At 56.0% G+C, this 22,400-nt stretch overlaps 2 protein-coding genes and 1 long non-coding RNA gene across 11 annotated transcripts; 2 read left to right on the top strand and 1 right to left on the bottom strand.

The window, feature by feature from the left end:
• Nucleotides 1-1,197: 1,197 nt before the first annotated feature.
• LOC105497808 (ADAMTS like 4) lies at nt 1,198-13,219 on the top strand. Of its 9 annotated transcripts, XM_011769196.3 has the most exons (19): nt 1,677-1,798; nt 2,055-2,207; nt 4,505-4,633; nt 4,864-4,927; nt 5,225-5,580; nt 5,753-6,449; nt 6,692-6,794; nt 7,753-7,889; nt 8,497-8,701; nt 8,953-9,125; nt 9,273-9,384; nt 9,485-9,670; nt 9,834-9,963; nt 10,280-10,484; nt 10,796-10,972; nt 11,286-11,489; nt 11,611-11,790; nt 12,073-12,217; nt 12,372-13,219. In XM_011769196.3, exons 3-19 carry the CDS (start codon nt 4,614-4,616, stop codon nt 12,506-12,508), a joined length of 3,231 nt encoding a protein of 1,076 aa, XP_011767498.2. In that variant the 5' UTR covers nt 1,677-1,798; nt 2,055-2,207; nt 4,505-4,613; the 3' UTR covers nt 12,509-13,219. The 9 variants fall into 9 exon arrangements, with proteins under 9 accessions (XP_011767501.2, XP_011767504.2, XP_011767498.2 ...); XM_011769199.3 differs by lacking the exons at nt 1,677-1,798; nt 2,055-2,207 and adding an exon at nt 1,198-1,245; XM_011769197.3 differs by lacking the exon at nt 2,055-2,207 and having other exon boundaries at nt 4,452-4,633.
• LOC105497809 (uncharacterized) lies at nt 2,596-4,445 on the top strand. The gene is given in 5 exon segments (XM_011769203.2): nt 2,596-2,811; nt 2,813-2,922; nt 2,925-3,088; nt 3,091-3,290; nt 3,292-4,445. Coding segments are annotated over 5 exon segments (759 nt in total). The 5' UTR covers nt 2,596; the 3' UTR covers nt 3,362-4,445.
• On the bottom strand, nt 10,554-22,211 carry LOC139360176 (uncharacterized). The gene is made up of 2 exons (XR_011617377.1): nt 13,870-22,211; nt 10,554-13,525 (listed from the first exon to the last, which is right to left on the bottom strand). It is a non-coding gene; the product is annotated as an uncharacterized lncRNA (long non-coding RNA).
• Between the last annotated feature and the right edge of the window lie 189 nt (nt 22,212-22,400).

The following is a 22,400-nucleotide window of genomic DNA, read 5'->3' as shown; positions in this document are numbered from 1 at the left end:
CAGCAGATCGAGACCATCCTGGCTAACACGGTGAAACCCCGTCTCTACTAAAAAATACAAAAAACTAGCCGGGCGCGGTGGCGGGCGCCTGTAGTCCCAACTACTCGGGAGGCTGAGGCAGGAGAATGGCGTGAACCCGGGAGGCGGAGCTTGCAGTGAGCTGAGATCCGGCCACTGCACTCCAGCCTGGGCGGCAGAGCGAGACTCCGTCTCAAAAAAAAAAAAAAAAAAAAAAAAAATTCGCCGGGCGTCTGTAATCCCAGCTACTCAGGAGGCTGAGGCAGGAGAATCGCTTGAACCCGGGAGGTGGAGGTTGCAGTGAGCTGAGATCGTGCCATTGCCCTCCAGCCTGGGCGACAAGAATGAGACTCCGTCTCAATAATAATAATATTAATAACAAGAGGCCGGGCACGGTGGCTCACGCCTGTAATCCCAACACTTTGGGAGGCTGAGACGGGCGGATCACGAGGTCAGGAGATCGAGACCATCCTGGCTAACACGGTGAAACGTCTCTACTAAAAATACAAAATACTATAAATATATTTTGTATATAAAATTTGTATAAAATTTTTGTAAAAATATTTGTATAAAAATAGTATAAATATATACTATAAATATATTTTATAAAAATATAAAAATACAAAAATACAAAATACTAAAAATACAAAAAATTAGCCGGGCGTGGTGGTGGGCGCCTGTAGACCCGGCTACGGGGGAGGCTGGGGCAGGAGAATGGCGTGAACCCGGGAGGCGGAGCTTGCAGTGAGTCAAGATCGCGCCACTGCACTCCAGCCTGGGCGAAAGAGAGAGACTCCGTCTCGAATAATAATAATAAACATAACACAGAGTAAAAAGCAAAAGCCTTTTTCAGTTCTCCTCCAACCCTGAACCCCTCCCCAGATGTCACCAATACTACTGAGTTTGGGGTGCATTCTTCCATATATAAATAGATAAAGAGACATATCCAAGTCCATCCTATATATTAGATTAGTCCCATTTTGCAGATGAGCAAACTGCACCACACAGAGGTGGAAGTATTTGTGGAAGACCACACAGCCGGCAAGTGCTGGAGCTGAGATTCAAAACCAGATCACTCTGACTCAGAAGTCAGCACGTTGTCCTTCCGCTGAGTCCCGAGTGTAAAACCTTACTGAGGGAAAAACCGAAGCTCATAGAAGTCCCAGCAATCAGAACCACAGGGTTCACTGCCCAACACGGGAGAGCTAGGAGTGACTGAGCTTGCAGGTGAGGCTGCGTGGAGGAGAGAGCCTGGACCCACGCGGATCCGGGGCCGCGGGCACCTCCGTCCAGGGCGCCGCCCTCCCGGACCAGCGGCTCTCCCAGGCCGCCTAGCTCCAGGCGCCCCTGGAGGCCGCCCGCGCAGCGCCGCTCTCGCACCGCTCACCCGAGTCACTCGGAGGCCCGGGCTGCTTAAGTCCCTAATCCCAGCCGGACACGAGGACAGCGCCCGGGAGCGACCGCAGCCTCCGACCCCGGCTGGGCCCGCCCGGGCTTCTGCTCACGCAGCCGACCGGGGGCGCCCGGCGCGCAGCCCGGGGTGGGTGGTCCTGGCGAGCGGGACTGCGAGGCCGACCGTCCCCACCCCGGGACCGCCAAGGGGCGCGGGCTGGGGCGCGTGGCGGGCGGGGCGGGGGCGGGCGCGAGGGCGGAGTCGCGGCCGAGGCGGCGGTGTCCGGAGAGCGGCTCAGGGGCCGCAGTGGCCGCCGCGGAGCGAGGCTGCCTGTAGAGAGCGTCCGGGCGCAGAAGGGTTAACGGGCCACCGGGGCGCGCAGAGCAGGTAGAGACCTCCCCGAGACCCCGGCCCCGGCCGCCCCTCTCCCGGGTCCCGTTAGACCGCCAGCCCCGCGCGCCCGCGTCGTCCCCTCTCCCTGCGCTGTGCGGTCGGTCGCGCCCCCGCCACGACCCCGGCCCCAGCTCCGGTGGCCTCGGACGATCTTCCAGCCCCTGGGGTCGAATTCCTGGGGAGGGGGTCTGATCCCGTGGAACTCTGGCCCCATCACCCGGGCGAGGAGTGAGCCAAAATTCCTCCTAAGTCACACAGCGAAGTTGGAAAACAGACCCACGACCTCCCCGCGCGGGCAGCGCCTCCTGCCCTCTCCCTAGGAGGGTGCTCTCGGACGGTGTGCCTCCCGCCCCCCTACTGCAACTCCTGGAGTTGGAGGACAGGGTCGCCGGGAAGGACGCAGGTGGGTGCCCTTGATCCAGTTCAGTCCGATGACAGAAGAGGTTGACAAAAAAGAAAGACACCTGTTGGGGTGGCCTGCCAGACCCAGGAGTGGAGGGCTCCATGAGGGCCAGGGAATTCGGACTCAGGACAGGGATTCTCTGTGGCTATTCCAGAAACATAGGGTCGAGCCACACTCTCCAGCAGGGAGACCTGGGGGTGAAGGGGTGAGCCCTGCGCAGGTCTCTGTTCCTTGGTCTTCACTGGGCAGTGTGGAGAGGTGTGGCACGGAGGAGCCCACATTTGTCCAGACCAGGGTCTATTCTGGCACCAACCTCTGACCTCTCCTTTCCCCGTCCTGGGCCGTGAACGACACCAAATGAGGCACATGGAAAGGGGTGAGAAGCACAAATGTGCGTGTGTTTCTGCAGAGGAGGGGGCATGGGCCCCTGCCGGGCTGCGCAGGGGAGGGTGGGGTGGGACTTTTCCAGAGAGGGAGCCAGGCCTGGCCCGGGCCCCAGGAGCTCACGTCACCCCCACCCCTCACTTATCCAGGGAACTGCCAAGGCCAAACCCAGCTCGGGACGGGATTATGTGTACTGGGTAGACCCGTGGAGAGGGGCGGTGAGATCTGGGTGGCAGAGAGAAACAGAGGCAGAGAGGGCATGGAGAGGGGTCGGCATCAGAGAAGAGGCCGGCAGTGACCATCACCCCCTTTCTTCTTCCCTCAGCTAGAGTAACAGAGTCAGGCAGAGCCTGAACACTTGGGTGGAACATGGGCCCTTCTCTGGAGACCCTGGCCTCCCCCGTTCAGTCAGGGCGGAGTTGCTGACCTCAGTGGCCGGCCCAGCCAGGGGAAGGAGTGGCCATCGGCAACCCCCTCCCCAACCCTAAACCGTGAGGCACGCCCGCTCTGGCTCAGCCACTCTGACCCCTCCCTCAAATTATGAGCCCTAGGTCTCAGGGAGGGCAGTGGGGCGCAGTGTCTGCCCCCAGGCACATTCCTTCCCTTCTCTTGGTCATTTTCTGCCCCAGAGCTGGCCCACCTCAGCAATTTGAGGGCTCCCTGGATTCCTTTCCCGGGTGCCTTTCAGATCCAACAGAAACATTTTTTTTTTCCTGGAAAGCAGACCCAAGAGTGGGATGAGGAGCAGGGGTGGGAAGGCCTCTAAGTGAGAAGGGGGCAAGGAGAGTCAGGCTTTGTGGCTCGGAAGGGTTCCAAGCCTCACTTCTCCAGTGTTCAAAGCTGAACTTCAGATGGACTTCCTGGCTCTTGAGAATGAGAGGCCTGTGGCTGGGGCAAGAGGCAGCCCTGGCTGCACCTCTCCTTCCCGCTTCCCCAGCTGGTAGAGCCGCACAGGAAACAAGCCCTCACTGAACCAGTGCTGGATGCTGGCACCCAGAGTGGGTGTTACATTGCCGGCTTCTTCTCTAGAGATTAAACCGTCAACCCATTTAGCTTATCCCTTGGCCAAAAGTGTCTGAGATGTGCCTGGATGTTCCCGCACATCTCTTCCACAGAAGGGAAGAGAAAGCCAGGAGGCAAGTAGGACAGAGAGATGGCTGGGGAAGGTCTCGTTTCTGGAAGACCCGAGGAAGGGGCTTCTGGTGGATCCTCAGAGAGAGTGTCTGGCACATCCTCAGTGGAGCCTTCCTCCTCTACTTTCTAGGCACCTCTGGGAGGGCAGGAGTGGGAGCAGATGACAACCATTTTAGAAGGAGCCCTCTGGCTGGGTGCGGTGGCTCACACTTGTCATCCCAGCACTTTGGGAGGCCAAGGCGGGAGAAGCGCTTGAGGCCAGGAGTTTGAGACCAGCCTGTGCAATTTAGCTGGATCCCGTCTCTACCAAAAAATACAAAAATTAGCTGGGTGTGGTGGTGCACGCATGTAGTCCCACCTACTCAGGAGGCTGAGGAGGAAGGAGAGCCTGTGAGTTTGAGGCTACAATGAGCTTTGGTGGCACCATTGCACTCCAGCCTGGATGACAGAGTGAGATCTCCATCTCAAAAAAAAAAAAAAAAAAAGCCATTTGTGTGTGCCTGAGCCGGCCTAGAAACAGTCTCTAGGTAGGATTTGGGGAGGAGCTAAGAAGCCCCTACAGGGCCCAGGGGTGGGGACTGAGCCTTAGTTGGAAGGCTGAGGTCAGCCCCCGACCATGTAGCCTCTACAGATGGACAAGGCAGTGATCCTCCCTGCTCCCACCCTGAGGACCCTAAAGGGGTGGGCCAGTCTCACCACCTCCTCCACTCTGATCTGTCCTCCCAGCCCCAAGCTCTCTGGACACTGGAGAGGTAACCACCAGGCTTCTGTCCCTGCAGAGAGCACCCTCCACACCCAGATGCCTACCCAGATGCCTGCCCAGATGGCTGTGTAGTTTTTGTGACCAGTCCGCTCCTCCCCTGCCCTGGGGCAGTAGAGGGGGGAGTGATGGAGAACTGGGCAGGCAGGTGAGAGAAGGGGCCATGGTGGGGAGGGAAGGGGGGGTTGCTGGGACGGCTCCATGTCTGGAAGTGAGGGAAAGAGGACCACTGGGAGGGGCAGGGGAAGTGATGAGTAACTTCTGCTTTCTGAGAAGTTGGTAGTCAGGATATGGGGAGCCGGCTGGGGGCGGAGGGTGGTGTTGCAACACCCCCTCTGGCTCCAGTCTGACGTCCCTCCCATGGCCTTTGGTTTGCAGGCCCTGGCTGTATCTGCTGCTGCTGCTGCTTCTGTCCCTCCCTCAGCTCTGCCTGGATCAGGAGGTGAGCTTTGGACAAGTGAGCAGCTGCAGCCTGCCTGCCACCCTTTCATCTCCCCCTGGGCTCCCACCCCATCTCTCCAGGCCACGCCTCCTTTCCCCACAGCCCATCCACCTCCCCTGCCAACTCCACAGTTACTTGCCTCACAACACCAAGAGGCCGAGGTGTAGTTCTCCCTCTGCTGCTGAATGTGACCCTGGACTGGCAGCGACTCTGTGAGCCCCAGCGGTGGTCTAGATGGACGCTCTGGACAGTTCCCTCTAATCCTTCCAATTCTGTCTGACCTTTTTCTCTATATAGGTGTTGTCCGGACACTCTCTTCAGACACCTACAGAGGAGGGCCAGGGCCTCGAAGGTGTCTGGGGACCTTGGGTCCAGTGGGCCTCTTGCTCCCAGCCCTGCGGGGTGGGGGTGCAGCGCAGGAGCCGGACATGTCAGCTCCCTACAGTGCAGCTCCGCCCGAGTCTGCCCCTCCCTCCCCGGCCCCCAAGACATCCAGAAGCCCTCCTCCCCCGGGGCCAGGGTCCCAGACCCCAGACTTCTCCAGAAACCCTCCCCTTGTACAGGACACAGTCTCGGGGAAGGGGTGGCCCACTTCGAGGTCCTGCTTCCCACCTAGGGAGAGAGGAGACCCAGGAGATTCAAGCGGCCAGGAGGTGAGAGGCCTGGGTGGAAGAGGTGGGCCTTGGGCAAGGTGGGGGCTTAGCAAGAAGGAAAGGGGAGCACGGGTGACTTCAGAGGGCTTGTCTTTGGTGCCAGGAAATAAACTGGGGAAACAGGGTCAGAGGTGGTCAGAGCTGTGCCCCCACATCTGAAACACCTTCTCAGGTCCCGGCTTCGAGACCCCATCAAGCCAGGAATGTTCGGTTATGGGAGAGTGCCCTTTGCATTGCCACTGCACCGGAACCGCAGGCACCCTCGGAGGCCACCCAGATCTGAGCTGTCCCTGATTTCTTCTAGAGGGGAAGAGCCCATTCCATCCCCTACTCCAAGAGCAGAGCCATTCTCCACAAACGGCAGCACCAAGACTGAGCTCCCTCCCACAGAACTGTCTGTCCACACCCCATCCCCCCAAGCAGAACCTCTAAGCCCTGAAACTGCTCAGACAGAGGTGGCTCCCAGAACCAGGCCTGCCCCTCCACAGCACCACCCCAGAGCCCAGGCCGCTGACACAGAGGCCCCCTCACCCACGCACTCCTTAGGAGAAGGTGGCTTCTTCCGTGCATCCCCTCAGCCACGAAGGCCAAGTTCCCAGGGTTGGGCCAGTCCCCAGGTAGCAGGGAGACGCCCTGATCCTTTCCCTTCAGTCCCTCGGGGCCGAGGCCAGCAGGGCCAGGGGCCCTGGGGAATGGGGGGGACTCCTCACGGGCACCGCCTGGAGCCTGACCCTCAGCACCCGGACGGCTGGCTGCCCCTGCTGAGCAACGGCCCCCATGCCAGCTCCCTCTGGAGCCTCTTTGCTCCCAGTAGCCCTATTCCAAGATGTTCTGGGGAGAGTGAGCAGCTAAGAGCCTGCAGCCAAGCGGTGAGTCTCCTCGGGTCTCCCCTCCCAACCCCAACCTCCAGTGTGGCCTCCCCGCCCTGAAGCTGGGCCCTCAGCTTCTTCTAGGCCCCTGAGGGAGAAGGGCCTTGGCATCTGACCACCTCAGGGCAGGGGTCTTGGAGCTCTTCCGCTGACCTGATCCTCCCGCCTGCTCCCCAGGTTCAGCCCTGACCTTACCCTCATTTTGCTCCCCAGCTCTGACTCCTTTGTACCCCTCACCGCAGCCCTGCCCCCCCGAGCAGCCAGACCCCCGGGCCCTGCAGTGTGCGGCCTTTAACTCCCAGGAATTCATGGGCCAGCTGTACCAGTGGGAGCCCTTCACCGAAGGTGAGGTTTCTTGCCCACCCCTGGGCAGTGATGACTTGGAATTGGGGATGAAGGGGAGAGGAGACACCTGCTTACTCCCAGCCCTGAATGACTTCCAGCCCCTCTGCTTCCCCTGCGCCGTGCCTTCTTTCTTCTCCCTGGGGCTGGGTCAGGAGACAGCACAGGTGGCGGCGAGTGGTCTGCAGAGGGGTCGGGGTGGGAGGAGGAGGTGCGGGAGACACGCTTTGTCTGGACTCCTCTGGGAAGGCCATCACTGGGGGTCGGGTGGCTGTGACACAAGAGGGCCACAGTGGGAGAGATCCTGTCCAGCCGTGACAGCTGGGTGGGGGTGTGCCACGTATCCTGGGCACTACCGTATCGGTTGCTCCCAAGTTACCATCCGCTTCATTTTAGGCCTGTGTTGACACCAAGACAAGCACTCAAGAGCTCTGAACACACAGAATCATGGGCGTCAGGGATTGCTCCTCTCTCGGTTCAGAGTCCCCTTGATGGTCTCAGTGACCTCGACTGACCTGACCACCTTCCTTTTTTTTTTTTTTTTCTGAGACAGAGTCTCGCTCTGTCACCCAGGCTGGAGTGCAGATCTTGGCTCACTGCAACCTCTGCCTCCTGGGTTCAAGCAATTCTCCTGCCTCAGCCTCCCAAGTAGCTGGGACTACAGGCATGTGCCACCATGCCCGGTTAATTTTTGTATTTGTAGTAGAGATGGGGTTTCACCATATTGGCCAGGCTGGTCTTGAACTCCTGACCTAATGATCTACCGGCCTCGGCCTCCTAAAGTGCTGGGATTATAGGCATGAGCCACTGTGCCGGCCCTGACCACCTTCTCAGCTTGTGCTGTTGTCACATTTCCTTCATCCACAGTGACCTGGGCAACCTCAAGGTGCCCCCCCGGGGCCTCTCTCAGCTAACCTCCCACCAGGGAGCCCACTAACCACCCTTCTACTCTGTCCCTTAGTCCAGGGCTCCCAGCGCTGTGAACTGAACTGCCGGCCCCGTGGCTTCCGCTTCTATGTCCGTCACACCGAAAAGGTCCAGGATGGGACCCTATGTCAGCCTGGAGCCCCTGACATCTGTGTGGCTGGACGCTGTCTGGTGAGGGAAGACGGGGTGCACACACACACACGCATATGCGCACAGATACACACCCCTGTACACATACACATGTACACACACATATGCATGAACATATGCACACATGCAAGCATGTACACACACGTATGCAGACACACATGCATATGCACACATATGGACACAGACACATGTATGCATACACATGTGCACTCGTGCATGAACACATGCACATATGCATATGCACACAGACACACACGGACACACATGCACACACGCATATGCGCACACACACCCGTACACATACACATGTAGACACATGCATGAACACATGCACACATGCACACACACGTATTTGCACAGTCTCATTAATTAATTCAACAACAAAACACTATACTGAGATAACCAAGGGAGAATTCTAACCTGCCAAGCTGGGCTGAGCAGAGCCTGAAGGATCTGATCGGGCACCTGTCCGTGTCCCTGGGTCTGACTGGGGACGGTGGGGCTGCTTTTGTGCTCTCACTTGTAGCACAAAAAGCAGGGTAGTGAGCTGAGGCTCCCGAGGGGACAGGGGTGGGGTTGAGGTGGTATCTGGCATTCTGTGGCCGCTGCCTCACCTCACTCTCTCCAGAGCCCCGGCTGTGATGGGATCCTTGGCTCTGGCAGGCGTCCTGATGGCTGTGGAGTCTGTGGGGGTGATGATTCTACCTGTCGCCTTGTTTCGGGGAACCTCACTGACCGAGGGGGCCCCCTGGGCTATCAGAAGATCTTGTGGATTCCAGCGGGAGCCTCGCGGCTCCAGATTGCCCAGCTCCGGCCTAGCTCCAACTACCTGGGTGAGCACCCAGCTGCCTCCCTTTCACTTCCATGTCTGTTCAGCCCTGCATACCCCCACTCAGTGCAGTGAGCAAGCCAAACGGGGAAGTCCAGGGTCTGGCCCCTCCCCTTGTGGAAGGAGTGAGGAAGCTGAGAGGGCTTGGGGGGCTCTTAGGTTCTGGTGGGAGCTTCTATAGGCTGAGGACACAGTGTGGGAGGAGGAAAGTATTATCACCCTGGAATTTCCCAATCTCTCACCTCTGACCTGCAGCACTTCGTGGCCCTGGGGGCCGGTCCATCATCAATGGGAACTGGGCTGTGGATCCCCCTGGGTCCTACAGGGCCGGCGGGACCGTCTTTCGATATAACCGTCCTCCCAGGGAGGAGGGCAAAGGGGAGAGTCTGTCGGCTGAAGGCCCCACCACCCAGCCTGTGGATGTCTATGTGAGCCTGGGGCCACGGGCAGCTGGATGCTGGGGAGGGAGGCTGTTTCCTCTAAGGGCAGAGCTGTGGTTGTCAAGATGGGAGATAGAGCTGGTGGCATCCCCCTCTGGCCACCCCCAAACATTCATTATCTTCTCTTCTCCCCAGATGATCTTTCAGGAGGAAAACCCAGGCGTATTTTATCAGTATGTCATCTCTTCATCTCCTCCAATCCTTGAGAACCCCACCTCAGAGCCCGCTGTCCCCCAGCTTCAGCCAGGTAAGACTCTGACCCCTGCACTTGGAAGGAGGAGGGAGAAGCTGCAGGGGTGGCTCTGGGGCAGTGGGGTGGCATCTGATTCACCTGCTCCCCTGCACAGAGATTCTGAGGGTGGAGCCCCCACTTGCTGTAGTGCCCCGCCCAGCCCGGACCCCAGGCACTCTCCAGCGCCAGGTGCGGATCCCCCAGATGCCCGCCCCGCCCCATCCCAGGACACCCCTGGGGTCTCCAGCTGCGTACTGGAAACGAGTGGGACACTCCGCATGCTCAGCGTCCTGTGGGAAAGGTGAGACATTGCACCTTGGACCAGCACCTCAGTCCAAGCCCCCCAACTGACACTCCCGATCCTGCATCCGGGATAGTGGGGCCACGCCCGACCCTGCATCTGGGACACCACTGAGCTTGGGCTCCAGCCTCCTGCCTCCCTGGCTGCCTTCTCACCCACTCAGGTGTCTGGCGCCCCATTTTCCTCTGCATCTCCCGTGAGTCGGGAGAGGAACTGGATGAACGCAGCTGTGCCGCGGGTGCCAGGCCCCCAGCCTCCCCTGAACCCTGCCACGGCGCCCCGTGCCCCCCATAGTGAGTATGGCCCACGGGGAGGGTTAGGGTACTGGAAACACAGCAGTTGCCCCCAGAATCTTACCTGAATTCTGCACTCAACGCGACATCTCCTGGCTGCAGAGAGACAACATTAGATTAGAAAGGCGGACATTCGGTAGGCAGCAAGAAAGCCATGGCAGGCTGAGCCCCCCAGGAACCCAGACTCCAAATGCCAAACGTGCCCACTCTCCTCTGAGGCCCCCATGTCCAATGTGTCTTCCATCTCCCCTGCCATGGCAGCCCCACATATCTCATCTGTGTCTCCATCTCTTCCATGCCCTGCTGGTGCCTGCAGCTGGGAGGCTGGTGAGTGGACATCCTGCAGCCGCTCCTGTGGCCCTGGCACCCAGCACCGCCAGCTGCAATGCCGGCAGGAGTTTGGGGGGGGTGGCTCCTCGGTGCCCCCCGAGCGCTGTGGACATCTCCCCCGGCCCAACATCACCCAGTCTTGCCAGCTGCGCCTCTGTGGCCATTGGGAAGTTGGCTCTCCTTGGAGCCAGGTGAGTGCGCCCGGGCAAGGTGCCGGGGAGGGGAATGGGCACTGGTGAACAAGAGCAGCGGTTTTTCAACTTCTTTTTCATCAGCAGAAACTATTTACAAACAGGGTTTCATATGGACCCCCAATATAGAAGTCAGATAAGGGACTGAATCAGGGATTGGGGGCCCGGGGCCCTAGGGCTCAGCCTCCTCCTCAGCCCATGAAACCATGTGACTGCTGGGCTGGGGATCGAAGGCAGAGCCTGGTTCTGAAGCCCTAGAGCTGGAGGCTGGCTGAGAAGCCCAGCTCCCTGGATTCCCCTCGCCCCCTCAGTGCTCCGTGCGGTGTGGCCGGGGCCAGAGAAGCCGGCAGGTTCGCTGTGTTGGGAACAATGGTGATGAAGTGAGTGAGCAGGAGTGCGCGTCAGGCCCCCCGCAGCCCCCCAGCAGAGAGGCCTGTGACATGGGGCCCTGTACTACTGCCTGGTTCCACAGCGACTGGAACTCCAAGGTGAGCCCCGAACCCCCAGCCATGTCCTGCATCCTGGGTGACCATGCCCAGGACACCTCAGCCTTTCCAGCACAGCTCAATAAACTTGTATTGATCAAGTGCCTGCTATATGCTTGACGCTGGGAACTCAGAGGTAAGTGAGAACAACTTCCATGAGGGGCCCAGCTAGGATTCCCCGTCCAGGCCTGGTACCCGGGGACGTTCCCTACCGCCCAGGATTCGGACCCAGGATGCATCCCTCCCTGCCCCCTCTCCTGTCCCTTGTGCCAGTCACCAGCAGGCCCCTCACGCAGGCCGCTCTCCTCCTCCGCAGTGCTCAGCCGAGTGTGGGACGGGAATCCAGCGGCGCTCTGTGGTCTGCCTTGGGAGTGGGGCAGCCCTCGGGCCAGGCCAGGGAGAAGCAGGAGCAGGAACTGGGCAGAGCTGTCCACCAGGAAGCCGGCCCCCTGACATGCGTGCCTGCAGCCTGGGGCCCTGTGAGAGGACTTGGCGCTGGTACACAGGGCCCTGGGGTGAGGTAAGCTGAGCACCTGCTGAGGGCAGGGAGGGGGTGCCAGTCCCAGTGGGATTCCTTGTGGGCACTTGGGGCACTCTCTGTCCTCCCCTCCCCTCATCACCCTGCCCTCCCCCTACACTAGTGTTCCTCCGAATGTGGCTCCGGCACACAGCGTAGAGACATCATCTGTGTCTCCAAACTGGGGATGGAATTCAACGTGACTTCTCCAAGCAACTGTTCTCACCTCCCCAGGCCCCCTGCCCTGCAGCCCTGTCAAGGGCAGGCCTGCCAGGACCGATGGTTTTCCACACCCTGGAGCCCGGTGAGTGCCTGGCTGCCCTGCCCTGCTCAGCCTGGGCCCCCAGGGGAGGTCCTCTCACTGTACCGCCTCCAGGCCTCTCTGTGCCCCAGAATAAGCCCCCAAGTATTACCACTGTCCTACTTCTTATAGATTTGGAGGACAGATGGGCCCCCTCCACTTGGGATTTCACAATGTCCTAGGAGGGTCCCCACCACCACCTTTTGGGGAGAGAGGTGGCAGCCGGGGGTTAAGGAGGATCCCAGGCCTGGCAAAGTTCTGATATGATGGCCGGGGTCGCCCCAGTGTTCTCGCTCCTGTCAAGGGGGAACGCAGACACGGGAGGTCCAGTGCCTGAGCGCCAACCAGACCCTCAGCACCCGATGCCCTCCTCAACTGCGGCCCTCCAGGAAGCGCCCCTGTAACAGCCAACCCTGCAGCCAGCGCCCTGGTAAAGAGCCCCCTCTCCCCAGTCCCCAATAGAGTGGATTAGCTGAAGTATGGGAGGAGATGAGAAGGGACCAGTGGGAATGGGCAGCACACCCATTCCCAGACAGGTGGGTCCTGGTGACTGTCTTGTGCCCACTGGCCTCCTCTGTCCCTAGATGATCAATGCAAGGACAGCTCTCCACATTGCCCCCTGGTGGTACAGGCCCGGCTCTGCGTCTACCCCTACTACACAGCCACCTGTTGCCGCTCTTGCGCACATGTCCTGGAGCGGTCTCCCCAGGATCCCTCCTGAAAGGGGTCTGGGGCACCCTCATGGTTTTCTATGCCACCATCGGTCACCCATTGATCAGCCCACTCTGAACCCCCTGGCTCTCCAGCCTGTCCCAGTCTCAGCAGGGATGTCCTCCAGGTGACAGAGGGTGGCAAGGTGACAGAAAGTGACTTTCAGGGCTATGGTTGGGCCCATGTGGTGGTGTGATGGGTGTGTGCACATATGCCTCAGGTGTGCTTTTGAGACTGCATGGATGTGAGTGTGCTCAAACGTGTATCATTTTTCAAAAAGAAGTTACACAGACTGAGAAGGACAAGACCTGTTTCCCTGAGATTTTCCTAGGTGGAGAGGAAAGCAAGTCTGCAGTTCCTTGCTAATTTGAGCTACTTAGAGTGTGGTCTCCCCACCAATTCCAGTTTTGTGGCCTAGGCCTCATTTCTCATGTTCAGGCCTCATATCTTCTAAGCCGCCCTGTGTCTCTGACCCCTTCTCATTTGCCTAGTATCTCTACCCCTGCCTCCCTAATTAGCTAGGGCTGGGGTCAGCCAGTGCCAATCCTGCCTTACCCAGGAAGGCAGGAGGAGAGAGACTGCCTCTTCAGAGCAAGGCCCAGCTGGGCAGAGTAAAAAAGAGAAATGTGAGCATGAGACGCCCCCAGCCCCTAGCCCCACTCCCTGCCTCCTGAAATGGTTCCCACCCAGAACTAATTTATTTTTTATTAAAGATGGTCATGACAAATGAGAAGCGGGCTCTTCCTTGTCGGCTACGGGCCCCTCAGCAGTGTGAAGGCAGAAGGTAGGGTGCGCAAGGGAACAGCATTAGAGCCCAGGAGGAGAGTTTGGGCCAGAGGATCCCTGCCAGCCCCAGGCCCTGCAGGCTGGTCATGGGCCACTAGAGGTCACCAGTTCTCCCAGTTGAGGTGTGGTGTGGGGCGCTGGGCTCCAGAGCTGAGGGAAGGGCTGCGCGGCCGCGGTGCCCTTTATTTTGGGCCGAGTCTCTCTGGGAAGTCTCCCGGAATCTGCGCCTTTCCTCTGGGGCCTGAGCGAAGGGCAATTGGCTTGTCGAAGCTCTTTTTTCCTGTTTCCTTTCTCTAGCCCTGCCTTCTGTCCCCCTTTCTGCCGTACGCGTTGGCCTACGCTCTGGGGCTTCTCCTGGGGTGGGGAAAGGGAAGGGATTCCTGCCCCGAGCCCTTCCCCTCGAGAGGGAGGAGCCCGGCCCCGCTCCGGGGCCCTGGGCGGGGCTGAGGGAGGAGCGGGGCGGCACTGGATGTCCTGCCAAAGCCACATTCCTCAGAGATGGCTCAGCCTGGCCTCCTCCTTCCTCCTCCCACTCGCTTCTCCCAAGGTGGAGAACTTGCTAGAGGCGACCTAAGAGGGGCAGACCTCTGCCGTTCGGAGCCTGGGGCCAAGTCTCTCCTGGAAGCCGGGCTGCCTGGGAGGGGCGGTGCCACAGGAGCGCCCCCGCTCGCGGCTCCACAAGCCCAGCTGAGCACGGCGGGGAATACGGGGCCTGCGGAAACAGTGAACTCAGTGGCTGCTGTTTTCTGAGCACCTGGACCCTGCGGGGGACGACAGAGTTGCCCCAGGCGGCAGGATCTCCCCACACTCGCGGCCCCCCGCACATCTTCCTGTTGCTTTGGGACTCGGGCTTTCTCTGAGTTGAAAGTGGCTGAGAAGGAAGAATTTGGACACCTTAAGAGGAGAGCGAGTGGGGAAGGAGGCAAAAGGGAATGGAGAAGGAAGACAAAACTGACGTCAGCCCAGGGCAGGCAGCGAGGAAAGGGGGCCACAAGGGAAGCCCAGTTCCAACGTCTCCGCTGAGCCTAAAGAGGCGTCAGCAGGGAGTCACAGATGTGGGGGGGCCAGGGAAATGGGACCCGAGCCCGCCCAGTAGGTATAGAAGGCCGAAAGCAGAGTCCTGAGACCCAGGGAGGGGTAGGGTGGAGGCTGGGGCCCTCCCAGCGATTCCTGGAAGCCCCGAGCTGGGCGGTGCCGGCTCAGCTGACTTCCCCGAAGCTCCCCTCCCTCTGCTCAGGGCTGTTGCTGGGCAGGTTTGGCGTTTGCCCTGAGCCTGAGAACCAATCGCAGGTGGAGGTGCGGTCGCAGCCCCTCGCAGGGCTCCCCGGTTTCAGCACCCGTTTTCTCTTTCTGCCCGCCCCTGAGCTCCCTCTCGGCCTCCAGCCTCTGACCTCTCAGGAGGTGGGCTCTTATCTGGGGGTCTGCCCCCCTTCCCCTCTTATTTTAGAGATAGGACTCAGCGCAGCCCCTAAGGATTCCTTCCTCTGGTCACTGACGTCATTATGGGGTCAATGTGGAAGTTCTCAGGAAGGGGAACCTGACCCAAGCAACCCCTTTTCCTGGCCCCGTAGAGGGGAGTAGTGTGGCCAGACACCGCTGACCTCTGAAACCCTCTGGAGGGACTGGGGAGAGCAGAAGCTGCAGCCTGAGGGCAGAGGAATGTGGGGAGGGCCCCTGGGTTTGGTGCACTGGTGGGAATTTAGGGAAGGACTCAGAGGAACTGGACCCCTGAGAAGTGAGATGAGGGTGGGGTAGTGATAGGAACAAACTTGATATGCACAAGAGAGATCAAGCATGCAAAAGGCCTGCAAATTGTTGAGGATGCCTCCTTTCTGTGGGTGTGCTGGGTGGGGGAGGGGGTTGTGGTTTGACTATCATTGACACTAGGGGTGATCTGTGCTCTCACGAGTTCAGCTGGGTCAGGATTCCTCTCCCCTCCCCCTCCCAGCTTCCCCAGGGTAAATACCCACCCAATTTAAGTTGCAGCTTTTGGACTAAATTTAGCTCCTGGACTTCCCCAACCCCCAGGCCTCCCTGTAAGCAGGTGCTCACAGCTGCAGCGTGGGTCTGGTGGAGAGTTTAAACCTTCTCCTCACCTCCACTCATCCAGATTCCACCCTTCTGGTAATGAGGAATGAAGCAGAGCACAGGAACCCAGTGGCTGGCCCAGGGCATAAGTGTCTCAGCCTCAAGCCACCTTCTCCCAGGAAACCTGTAAGAGAAGAGCTCTGGTGGGAGGCTCTAGATGGACATGGAGGGTGGTGGGATAGAGAGAGAACAAGATGCTAGGAGAGCCTCCCTCCAGATTCTCTCCAGCCAGACCCTCTCTCATTCCTTGCTCTCCCCTTGTCCCCAGGTTTACAAATAAAGACTTCATGTTGGCCGGGCGCGGTGGCTCAAGCCTGTAATCCCAGCACTTTGGGAGGCCGAGACGGGCGGATCACGAGGTCAGGAGATCGAGACCATCCTGGCTAACACGGTGAAACCCCGTCTCTACTAAGAAATACAAAAGCCGGGCCCGGTGGCTCAAGCCTGTAATCCCAGCACTTTGGGAGGCCGAGACGGGCGGATCACGAGGTCAGGAGATCGAGACCATCCTGGTTAACACGGTGAAACCCCCGTCTCTACTAAAAAAAATACAAAAAACTAGCCGGCCGAGGTGGCGGACGCCTGTAGTCCCAACTACTCGGGAGGCTGAGGCAGGAGAATGGCGTGAACCCGGGAGGCGGAGCTTGCAGTGAGCTGAGATCCGGCCACTGCACTCCAGCCTGGGCGGCAGAGCAAGACTCCGTCTCAAAAAAAAAAAAAAAAAAAGACTTCGTGTTAGCATCCTCCCCACCAGAGTAAACTGACCCAGGAAGCTCTCTCCTCTCTTTGAACCATGGAGAATCATGCTATGGTAGAAATTATGGTTTGGGGAGGTATGTGTTTCAAGTAGAGGTGGTTTATTTGCCACAGGTAGGTGATGAAGAGGTGTCAGCTTTAAAGGGCAGAGACACCGTCTAAAGGAAGTAGAAAGCCTCAGGAAAGTACCTAAGTCTAAGTCTGTCAACAAGAGACAGAAAAAGTTTGGGTTAACCTCAAAGTAGCCAGCATAAACCTGACTTTTGGGCTACTTGACCTAGGAGACTGGGAAAACTCCAGAAGAGGGTGTTTCAGGGCTGAGTCTGAAGGAAGAAAGGATTTGAGGGAGGAATGTAAAAGATTAATCCAAAACAAGGTATGCATGAGATATGGCAGTCAGATGCCAGGGAGCCATCAGCTCTGCCAGCTGAAGGGGAGGTACAGAGCTGGCTGGAAGGTGGCCAGAGCGGAGCATTTCTCCTGTGAGCACTGGAGAACTGTGCTGAGAGGCCTGGGAAGAGCCCCGGGCTGTGGGAGGAAGGCTAGGTTGGGTCGGCATGTTTGTGTGCTGTGCTCTTCTGAGCCTTACCTGAATCTCTTGAGATAGCTCCACTGAATTTTGAGTGAAGAGTAAAAGAAACTGGGGGAAAGAGGGTGGGATTATAAAAAAAGGAGCAGACTGTACCCCTGGGATCCCTAGGCCAAAAGGCCCTCCCCTTGATGGACAGGCAGAGATCATCTCCCATGGAACAAGGTTACCCTTCCTGTCTCCCATCGCTACAGTCCTCTCCTCCTTACTGTTGACTATTGGTTGCCTGCCTCTTTCATCACAAAATGAAACTCCTCTTTAGCTCTAGTAGAGGGTTGGGCAAACTTTTTCTCTACAGGAGAGATGATAAATATGTTACGCTTTGCAGGCCCTATCATCTCTATTGCAGCTTCTCTACTGTAGCAGCACAAAGCAGCCATAGACGATAAATAAACAAATGGGCGTAGCTGTGTTCCAATCAGACTTGTGACACTGAAGTTTTAATTTTTTTTTTTTAAGACAGGATCTTGCTTTGTTGCCCAGGGTAGAGTGCGGGGGTGGGGCGCAATCATAGCTCACAACAGCTTTGACCTCCAGGGCTCAAGCCATCCATCCTCCTGCTTCAGCCTCCCAAGTAGCTGGGACCACAGGTACAGGTCACCACACCCAGCTAATTAAAAACAATTTTTTTTGTAGAGACAGGGTCTCATTGTGTTGCCCAGGCTGGTCCTGAACTACTGGGCTCCAGCAGTTCTCCCACCTCAGTCTCCCAAAGTGCTGGAATTACAGGCATGAGCCACTGTGCCTGGCCCATTTTTTTCAACCATTTAAAAATACCAAAATGATTCTTAGCTTGTGGGCCATACAAAAACAGGCAGCAGGGCAAATTTGGCAGGGAGGTGGTTTCTGACCCTGGGGATTTTTCCTAACTGGTGACTCCTGCTCTGCCTAGCCATAGAAAGTCCTGTTTATGTCTCTTCTGGGCCTCAAAATACAGCTGTAGAACCTTTTAATTCAACATACTGTACTGATGCCTGGTTCTTAATTGCTTCTCCTAGGGCATTTAAGGATTTGAAAATGGTTAATAGAGTAAACCCTTAAGGGACAGTCCTGAAACTCCTTCTGTTTGTATAGTGCTTTAAGGTAAAAGCACAAAGCACGTATATCAATAAACTCTCTTTAAATCTTGCAGTAATAAGATAGCTGACAGTATTGTTAAGTCCTGTTTATAGGGGAGAAAATTGAGGCTTCCGATCTAGTTTCTTCACTTTTTTTTTTTTTTTTAAAGGCAGAGTTTTGCTTTTGTTGCCCAGGCTGCAGTGCAGTGGCGTGATCTCAGCTCACTGCAACCTCCATCTCCCGGGTTCAAGCGATTCTCCTGACTCAGCCCCCCAAGTAGCTGGGACTACAGGCACACGCTACCACGTGCAGCTAATGTATTTTTTTGTTGTTGTTGAGACGGAGTCTGGCTCTGTTGCCCAGGCTGGAGTGCAGTGGCCGGATCTCAGCTCACTGCAAGCTCCGCCTCCCGGGTTTACGCCATTCTCCTGCCTCAGCCTCCCGAGTAGCTGGGACTACAGGCGCCCGCCACCTCGCCCGGCTAGTTTTTTGTATTTTTTTTTTAGTAGAGACGGGGTTTCACTGTGTTAGCCAGGACGGTCTTGATCTCCTGACCTCGTGATCCGCCCGTCTCGGCCTCCCAAAGTGCTGGGATTACAGGTTTGAGCCACCGCGCCCGGCCTAGCTAATGTATTTTTAATAGAGACGGGGTTTCACCATGTTGGTCAGGGTGGTCTCGAACTCTTGACCTCAGGTGATCCACCTGACTCGGCCTCCCAAAGTGTTGGGATTACAGGCACCACGCCTGACCAAAATCACTTTTAAAAATGTATTTTTGGCTAGACATGGTGGCTTACGCCTGTAATCCCAGCACTATGAGAGGCCAAGGCAGGGGGATCACCTAAGTCCAGGAGTTGAAGACCATCCTGGGCAACTTAGTGAGACCCTGTTTCTATTTATGTAAAAATAAAAGAATTTTTAAAAATTATATATATAGAGAGAGATTTATTTTTTATTTTGTATTTATTTATTTATTTATTTTTGAGACGGAGTCTCGCTCTATTGCCCATGCTGGAGGGCAGTGGCTGGCTATTCACAGGTGCAATTCTACTACTGATGAGCGCAGGAGTTTTGACCAGCTCTATTTCAAACCTGGGCAGGTTCACCCCTCCTTAGGCAACCTGGTGGTCCCCCACTCTCAGGAAGTCACCATATTGATGCAGAACTTCACGTGAACACCAGATCAACATAGCACACTATAGCCCTGAACTCCGGGGCTCAAGTGATTCTTCTGCCTTAGCCTCCAGAATATCTGGGACTACAGGTGCATGCAACTGCGCCTGGCCAATTTTCCTGGGTCCAGGAAATGACAGTTTTCCTGGTCTTTGTTGGTTAGGTACACTGTCTTACAAACATAGGCTTATGTATAATGGTAAGCCACAAGCATTTACTCTTTTTTTTTTTTTTTTTGAGACATAGTCTTGCTGGCCCAGGCTAGAGTGCAGCAGCATGCTAGGCTCACTGCAACTTCTGCATCCCAGGTTCAAGCAATTCTCAGGCCTCAGCCTCCCGAGTAGCTGGGACCACAGGTGCACAGCACCACACCAATTTTTAGTAGAGACAGGGTTTTGCCATGTTGGTTGGGCTGGTCTCAAACTCCTGACCTCAGGTGATCCACCCGCCTCGGCCTTTCAAAGTGCTGGGATTACAGACATGAGCCACCGTGACTGGTCAAATTTTTCTTTCATACAGTAGCACTGATATACCTTTCACTGTTCATGATGGGGAAGGGAAGATACAGAGACTTCCATCCTGTTTCACACCTGACCCCAACCACCCAGCTTTGAAGTGGGGCAAGGGGCAAGGAAGCAGGTAGCCCAGCACTCCTCCCCGCCATCACCAGGCTCCTCTGCAGAGCTGTTGTTCCTTAAAGCTGACAACAAGCCACCTCATTTCAAAACACACACACACAACCTCATTTTGACACAAAGTTGTTTCCCTCTTTCTGTTTCTCTGCTTTGCCTCATGAGGGATTTCTGAGAAATGAAAAAAAGTCACCTCCCACAGCCACAGCCTGCAGTTTTGTTTTTTGGTTTTGTTTTTACAGATGAAGAAGAGGGGGGTGGAGGAAAGGAGTATACCGCTTAAGCATTTAGTATTAATCCAAAACTCTGCAAAGTAAGAGAAATGCTCTTCCCACAGCCCTTCACCTGAGGTGTGCTCCACTTTCCTTAGATCTGGGCTCTCATGCAAAAGGAAATAAACAAGGTATCCTCCCCTCAGGAAAGTTCAGTAACAAAGCAGTGAAACGGAACAGCTGCTCCCTTGCAGCAGGCCAGCTGTCTCCCCTCCCCCCATTTCCACCAAGGGCCAGAGACGGTGGGAATTGCTCCAGGCAACCTAAAGGATGGTGGTGTGAGCTGAGAAAGGCAGGCCTGATAGATGTGGGCATAGGAGCTTCAGGAATAAAATGCATGTGAATGCGGTGTTTCCCAGGGAGAATTAACTGCATTCTCCCCTTCAAATATGAATACCTGAGAGTCATAACCAGCCCAGTAGGGTAGACTATGAAATGTATAGCAAAATTTTCAAAACCTCCTCCTACCAGACAAGAAAATTATCATATTTTAGGGCACAGAACTGAAAGCATATTTACTGAAATCTAATCCAGGATGAAACCTAACAGTTAAACATTCTTTTCCTTCTCTGCTTCCTTGGCTGTCTATCCCAGCACACCTTGTCCCAGGCTAACTTGAGTAAACATACACATGTGACCACATGAGGGCGGGAAGCACACCAAGTGGGGGTGGTGAAATTCTGAATGGAATGCAGCCCCAGCTAGTTAGGGGGCCCCGGGCTGAGACCTCTGGCACTGGCAGTAGATTTATACAGGCAAAGAAGCCAAAACAATGAGCTCATGGGCAAGAATGCAGCCTGTGGGGAAGTCTGGGCAGCTAGAGCAAACTGGTTTTTTGAATTAGGATGGGAATAGCAATAGTTGAGTCTCCCACGGGAACAGGATCAGGGAGAGTGGAAGCCACCATTCAGTATCTTGGGGTTCCAGTTAAGTAACTTTTGGGAGCTCTTATTAAAATTCTGTTCTGCAGACCGCATAGTGCTCTTAGGCAAAACCTTGGTTCCTTTCCCTGACTATGTAAAACCTAGAGGGTGAAGGAACAGTGAGGCTCCAGTGACCTATCCTAGGTGATGCTCTTAAAAGGGCAACTTTATTCAAACCAGGCCTGCCAATGCCAGCTCCTTCAGTCTAGATTCAAAGATGGCTGTGACCCTGATATTGTGTGCTTAGGGTCACCACTTTAACATGATATAGGAAGCAATTGAGTCTTTTCTACTTCCTAAATAAACACAATCCATCCAGTTGTGTGTCATGTATACCCAATCCAGACTTATTTAGACCAAAGAGCCTTTTTTTCCCTACCAGTGTTTTCCAATTTTTATCTTAAGAGGCAGGGTCTTGCTATGTTGCCCATGCTGGAGGGCGGTGGCTGGCTATTCACAGGTGCAATTCTACTACTGATGAGCGCAGGAGTTTTGACCAGCTCTATTTCCAACCTGGGCAGGTTCACCCCTCCTTAGGCAACCTGGTGGTCCCCCACTCCCAGGAAGTCACCATGTTGATGCAGAACTTCGCGTGAACACCAGATCAACAAAGCACACCATAGCCCTGAACTCTGGGGCTCAAGTGATTCTTCTGCCTTAGCCTCCAGAATATCTGGGACTATAGGTGCGTACAACTGTGCCTGGCCAATTTTTTTTTTTTTTTTTTGAGATGGAGTCTCGCTCTGTCGCCCAGGCTGGAGTGCAGTGCAGTGGTGTGATCTCGGCTCACTGCAAGCTCTGCCTCCTGGGTTCTGGTGATTCTGGAGCCTCAGCCTCCCGAGTAGCTGGGCCTACAGCCATGAGCCACCATGTCCAGCTAATTTTTTTGTATTTTTAGTAGAGATGGGGTTTCACCATGTTGCCCAGGCTGGTCTCAAACTCCTGGGTTTAAGCAATCTGCCTGCCTTGGTCTCCCAAAGTGCTGGGGTTACAGGCATGAACCACTGCGCCCAGCTAGATCGCAAACTTTAACATCTAGCCACATTTGCCTTCTCATTATGGGATTCGTTATGCATAAATTCCTTAGCACACATCTCCTAAAAACAAGGTATAATACTCAAGAAATTTAACATCGGCCGGGCGCGGTGGCTCAAGCCTGTAATCCCAGCACTTTGGGAGGCCGAGGCGGGTGGATCACGAGGTCAGGAGATCGAGACTATCCTGGCTAACATGGTGAAATCCCGTCTCTACTAAAAATACAAAAAACTAGCCGAGCGTGGTGGCGGGCGCCTGTAGTCTCAGCTACTTGGGAGGCTGAGGCGGGAGAATGGCGTGAACCCGGGAGGCGGAGCTTGCAGTGAGCCGAGATCACGCCACTGCACTCCAGCCTGGGAGACACAGCGAGACTCCGTCTCAAAAAAAAAAAAAAAAAAAAAAGAAATTTAACATCAATACAATATTAACATACAATCCATAAATTTCTGCAAATGTCCCCACGTCCTTTATAGCTTTTTGACGTGTAGTTGTCATGTTTATTTTGAACTATTCCCCAGTCTTCTTTTGAGTTTTTTTTTTCTTTTTTTTTTTTTGAGACATTGTCTCGCTCTGTCCCAGGCTGGAGGCA

The sequence above is a fragment of the Macaca nemestrina genome, chromosome 1, assembly GCF_043159975.1.
Source record: "Macaca nemestrina isolate mMacNem1 chromosome 1, mMacNem.hap1, whole genome shotgun sequence".
NCBI lineage: Eukaryota > Metazoa > Chordata > Mammalia > Primates > Cercopithecidae > Macaca > Macaca nemestrina.
This window is presented reverse-complemented; position numbering and strand designations above follow the sequence as displayed.